We start from the raw sequence: 6,000 nt of genomic DNA on the forward strand, positions 1-6,000 counted from the left end.
CAACCAGAATGGGCAGATGAGCCTTGTTATAATGAAGAAGGGAGGGAAGGAGGGAGAAGCAGGGAACTAATTGCGCCATTTCATGAAATAAACAAATCTGTATAATTAAAAATGACTATGAGTGGGGGCCATTCACGGTCTCTGGCTGTCCTACTGTGTATCCCATTCCCTGTGCTACCCAACTGCAGCAGCTGAGACAAAGGTGCCGGCTATTCCATCCAGTGCCCGCCACCTCCCATTCAGTTTTGCATTCTAGCCTGCCCCAGTACTTGGATTCTTCCAAACCATGTTGGTCGAGGCAAGCAGGAGTGCCACACTGCAGTCCCACTCAGAGGCTTAGCATTTAAAGAGGGAGCAGCAGCCTAGCGTGCCAAGCACAGAAGACTGATGTCCCAGCGCTGGCCCACCTCTAGGGTGTGTTGCACCCTGCACGGGAGCTCACACTTATTAGACAACCAACTCTCCGAAGAGACCACCCCAAAGTGCCCCAAAGCGTAGTGAGTACCATTCCGCACCATCTTTTTTCCCCATCATCACCTCAGATAGGCACCTGGATTTAGCTGGTCCCTTAAGGCAAGATTCACTGTGTACATGACAGGAGGGAATCCAAGCTCAGTTGCTATCCTCACTTATTGATCCACCAGGTATACGCTTTCTCAGTCAACCTCCCATCATGGTCACAACTTGGCACCAATGCACTGGATTGCTCCAATGCCTCCCTTTGAGAACCGAATGAGGTGTGTTGTGCTCTATCTTTAGTCCATCAGCTTTGTCCTCACTCCACCGTAACTAGGACTGCCGGGGGCTGCATTTGGCCCATGGGGTGCACAGCGCATGCCCCTAACTGAACATAATTGGTTTATTTCATGAAGACGATGACAACGAGCGCCTCTGAGGTCTCAGAAGCTGTCTTTGCACTGAACTGTACATGGACAAAAGCCAGGTGAGGTAGAGATCCTATGGTTAAAACAAAGTCCTAGGAGTCAGGACATCTGGGGTCATTTCCTGGCTCTGCCACAAAACCTGCTGTGTGTCTCTGTTTCCTCAGTGTAGAATCCTTACCGGCCTCAAAAAGGTGACAGTGAAGCAAAATTCACTAACAGTTGCAAAGTGCTTTGAAATTCTTGGATGGAAGGTGCTACTTAAGTACTACTTACCCCTCCCTCAACCTGTTTTGTCTCATGCATAGAGGTACCCATAGCTTCAGTGGAAGTTACTGGTGCTCTGCACCTCAACAAACCATGCCTTGCCGGGTTATGGTATAATTACAGATTCTGATCCTTCCTACCAACAGTTGGCTAACCACTAAATTTCAACATGGTTTGTAACTCCTTTCCTTCTCTTTCTCTGTTCCAGGGCTCGGCTCCCATTCTGGTAGTCATGGTGATCTTACTGAACATTGGCGTCGCCATTTTGTTTATTAACTTTTTCATCTAATTGAGACTGTCTTGTTCGAAAAAATAAGAGTTACGTGTACGAACGGGGGAAAAAAACCAAACAAAAACAAATCAAAAAAAGGGAAAGATCATAACTTGAACCATCCTGTGACAACTTCCAAGTCTTTTCACAGAAGAACAACAAATGATTGAGTCTCACTCACAGTTTGCCTTTTTTTCCTGGGTAATGTTTTTTGGATTTTAGCCAAAATTCTTTGCTTGTACAACACTATGCTGTGTGGCATGGCAGAATGCTAACAACTCTATGACCCTCCCAGTACCAGAAAGGATGAGACAGGATCCCAACAAAATAAGAGTCAGTTATTTTTTCCCCTCCAAAGTAAACAAAGAACAAAAATGGCAAAATGGAGGTAAGAGGGTGGGCAGATGGAACAGGGACGCAAAGGGGGTTGAATGAGTCTCTGGTGTAAACACTCAACCCCATTGTTGTGAAGTTGATGGGGGGGGGGAATCCCCTTTCACCCATCCTCTTCTAACCCCCCTGCCACAAAAAAAACCAAAACCTCACATTTTTCTTCCCTTCTCTGCTACCAGAAAAAAAAAAAAGCAGGAATGAGGAGGAGAAAAAGAGGTGCTTGGGGAGGGGGAAGAGACCCCCCCCCCGAGTACAGAGGATAGAGGATGAAAGGAAAGTGGCCCATTTTTGTTACAGTTTAAAAAAATTCTGAAGCAATCAGCATTTTGCTCAGTTCTGGTGTGGTGGTGGTGGTGGGGATTACAAGGTGTAAATATCATACCTGCTGGCACCCTCCCGTCCTCACTCGGCCAGGGCAAAACCGCCCAAAGCCACCCTCTTTCCGTTCAAAGCTGATTCCTCCTAGCTACAAATCTGCCCTCCCCCACCCCTCCTCACCCCATAAATTGCCTGGTAGCTTATTACGGCCCAAATCCGCCCCCCCAAACACCCACACACACCCCCAGGAGTGGTGATACTAAAACAATCACCAGCTATCCCATCCTGAACTGCAACACACCTACACAAACACACCAGCGCTCACAGAGAATGCAAGGAAGCTGTCTGGTGGGAGATTCGATTCTGATCCAGCAAAGGACATCTGGGGAGGAGCATTGCAACAGCTGCAGGAGCGGAGGAGCGCAGCTGGGTATGCTTGTTACATCTTGCCATGGACCGCTTCAGACATCATGCTTGGGCTCTGAGCATGTCGTATTTTTGCACTTTGTATGCAGGATATATATTCCAGCTTCCGACATGTCCCTGTAAAAAAATGTCATTGGCAACAGCAGCCTCTAAGGATGTATTCTTTTCTATACGTCACTTAATTTTGTTTGTTTTAACATCTTCGTAATGGAAGTGGCCTACTGAGGTGCCTTCCTGTCCTACCCTTCTATGAATCAATGCCTGCCTTGATTTTTTCCTCACCCCTTCCTCCCCGATAATACACATTCATTAAAGATGCAGTACACCAGTCCTGAGCTGTTATGGTTGCAATGACAAGAGCATGGTTTTAGCTCAGTTGCTTGGAAATTCCTGAAGTCCTGTTACATTCCAAAAACAATTTAACTGTTTTCCCTGCCCACCTCCATCCCCAAGACCACATGCAGTCTGTCCTTGCCGGATAAGTCAGCTGTGCACTTCAAAAAGTTAACTGCCTCTCTCTGATACAGTACATATTGGAACCCTATCTGACCCACAATTACACCCACTGCAAATCCATCGGATAAAGGGTGGGGGGGGTCATGAGGGTCAGATATGGCCCGTATACAATCCTCTAGATTTTATCTGTGACCAAATCCGTATCATCATTTTACATACAGAGTATTGGGCACAACCCTGACTTGTGGACTTGGCTTTGCTTTGCTTACATTTTATCTGTTTCTCTGCTACCTTTTCAGCAGATTTCTTTATTACACTGCACTGGATTGCTATATTTTTAACCAGAAATAAACTAAAGATTAGTGCATGTGCCAGTTAAATTCAGTTCTTTTCCTTAAACTGCCACGCTCATTCTCTCTTACCATTTTCTTTCCTTTTTTTGTTTGTTTTCCTTTCTGGGTTGAGGGTGTGGGATGGAAGGAATGAAAGGCAGATAATGCAAGCCTAGTAACCTTTCTGATAATTTTGTTTCCAGGGGAACAGTCCATCTTTTTGGTCCATCTTCATTTTTTTCCCCATTCATCTTTTTTAATATTGAACGGTTGCTGCAGACCTTAAGTGAACCAAATAACGACATAATGTAATTGCAGCCCTAGGAAATCATACATGCTGCGATATGTGTTTTGTAATTCTGTTTGCAACTCTTTGTAAAGATTCTAGAGAACTTTTTTTGTACATTCCAGTAAGTGCATGACACACAGATACCTACAGAAGTAGGTTACATATTTAAATGCAAACACAGTACAATATTTAGATATGTATAAAACAGCACAAAAATGCATATCATTATCAAATAAAAGTACTAGTGGTTTCATGACTAGGTTTCTCACACTGGTGACTGACTAGTTATTAGTGCTTTTCTTGCAGACTTCCAAGGAATCGATATACGGCTACCCCAAATTCAACCTAACTCCATTTGTCTTTCATCTCTTGGTTTCTCCCTTTGAAGCACCTGGCCTCAGCCACTGTCAGAAGTCAGGATGCTGAGTTAGATGGACCATTGGTCTTACCCACTCTGGCTGTTCTTATGTTCTAGTTTCCATGGGACTAAAAATTCAGTCAAGCAAAGTGTCTAAGATTCAGTGGGTCTGAAAGACATCTGAAGAGTAATATTAATTGGTTCCCAAACAATGTGATTAAAAATAATGATCCCTTGATTAATCAAAGTGAGTTAAGCAATTTGTCTTAGCTCTGTGCTTTCACATCCACCCAGAGCCAAAAATATTATTGACAAGTAGCTCATTGTACCTCATAAGTACTGTGTTCACGGCTCTCTCTCTCTCTTCGGCATGTCTAAGACATGCAGCACCATAGTATCTAGACACCACATCCACATATACTCTCTCTCCACGCTGTTTTACATGTATACTCAAATGTGTAGCTAGACAGATGCATGCAAGCAGCTGTGTGATTCTGAAGACAATTGACTTTGCTTTTCAGTCTTAGGGATCTTCTCATTTTCCTAAGGAGAAAGTTGCAGCTATTTATAACCAATCCAACCTCATGTCCTGAGGGCTGGTTCCATGTGTGTTGTACTGGTGACCCCCTTTCACACAGCAAGCCTCTGAGTGCGACAGCCCCCACCCACCCTTATAAATTAAATAAATATTATTTATATAAAATAAAACCCTTTTTTTATATTTAACATTATAAATGCTGAAGGTGAAGCAGGGTTTGGGGTGGAGGCTGACAGCTCATGACCCCCCATGTAATAACCTCATGATCCCCTCAGTGGTCACAAGCCCCAGTTTGAGAACCCCTGCGTTAGAGGGTAATTGGTTACTTCCTGTATCTGTCAAGTGTTTTAACACCATGGGCAATTTTTAAATCACGATTGGATGTTTTGTTAAAAGCTCTGCTCTAGGAATTATTCTGGGGGACGTTCATCTGGTCTGACCTCCTGCATAACCCAGACCAGAGATCGCAATGGTCCCTTCCGGCCTGCAAGTCTCTGAACAGGATCTTCTTGGTCAATGTCAAATATACACATGCACACGCTCGCTCTTTTCTGGGTGCTACCCTCTATCTGTATGGAATGGACTTCTGTTGTGCAAATAGTGTGGAATGCAGGACTATGCTACACTTTCTCGAGGACAAGCTGACATTGAGTTAAGGAGCTCCATGGCACTGAAGTCAGACGGTCTGGCCTTCCAAGGAAGCGGACACTGCAGTGTTATCCTTTAGCTCTGGTTTCTTGCCTTGTGTTGTTGTCGAGGGGATGCTGTCTGGAGACACTTGAAATCAAACACAAGGAGTAGATTACTTGGCATAAGGACAGAGATGCTGAGACGCGCAGCTAATGCTGGTTTACTGCAAGAAAGGTACCATCCCTAAGCGCAGCCGCAAAAGCAGAGGCGTGAAATCCCTGCACCACAGCCATGTGACATGCGATGAAGGCACATATCAGAGTTGGAGCAGGACTGGAATGCACAGTGTGGCCCAAAAAGAGCAGACACAAGGATAAGTCAGGGGGCCAGAAAGCAGCATTTGGTTTGCAGCCAGTAAACACTAGTGAAAAGGAAGTGCTAACAGCACAGGTGGAAGAAGAGATCTCATTCAGATCTGAGGAAGGAAGCACAGGTGAGTCAGCAAGGTATCCAGACAAGCTGAGGAGATAAACATTACATGGTGCTTGAGACATTCAGAAAGAGCACTGAGCATCATGGAGGTACATGTGGGACAGCTGAGGCAAGCCTCACTGTCAATGACCTAAGTTACAGGGAAACTAAGTGCGCTCCAGCAGCGCAGTCTTGGTGGCAGGAGGCGCATGCCTGATCATGCACTGAGCGCTCGCTCCATCACCCAGGACCCCAGGATGCCACTTGCCAAGGCATTATCAGGGGCTGATTGTCAGCGTGAAGTCAAACGGTGCCACATGAAAAAATCAGGCCCTTCCTTAGCATGCAGGGTTTGTAGGATGGTGACGAC

General features: G+C 45.2%; 1 protein-coding gene across 1 annotated transcript in view; it reads left to right on the plus strand.

The window, feature by feature from the left end:
- JPH3 (junctophilin 3) overlaps positions 1-6,000 on the plus strand; it is a 116,734-nt gene extending 110,734 nt beyond the window's left edge. The window contains exon 5 of the mRNA XM_074968865.1: positions 1,357-6,000. Within this exon, the coding sequence (XP_074824966.1) occupies positions 1,357-1,437 (81 nt within the window). The 3' untranslated portion in view covers positions 1,438-6,000. The remainder of the gene's footprint in view (positions 1-1,356) is intronic.

This window comes from Natator depressus, chromosome 12, assembly GCF_965152275.1.
Source record: "Natator depressus isolate rNatDep1 chromosome 12, rNatDep2.hap1, whole genome shotgun sequence".
NCBI lineage: Eukaryota > Metazoa > Chordata > Testudines > Cheloniidae > Natator > Natator depressus.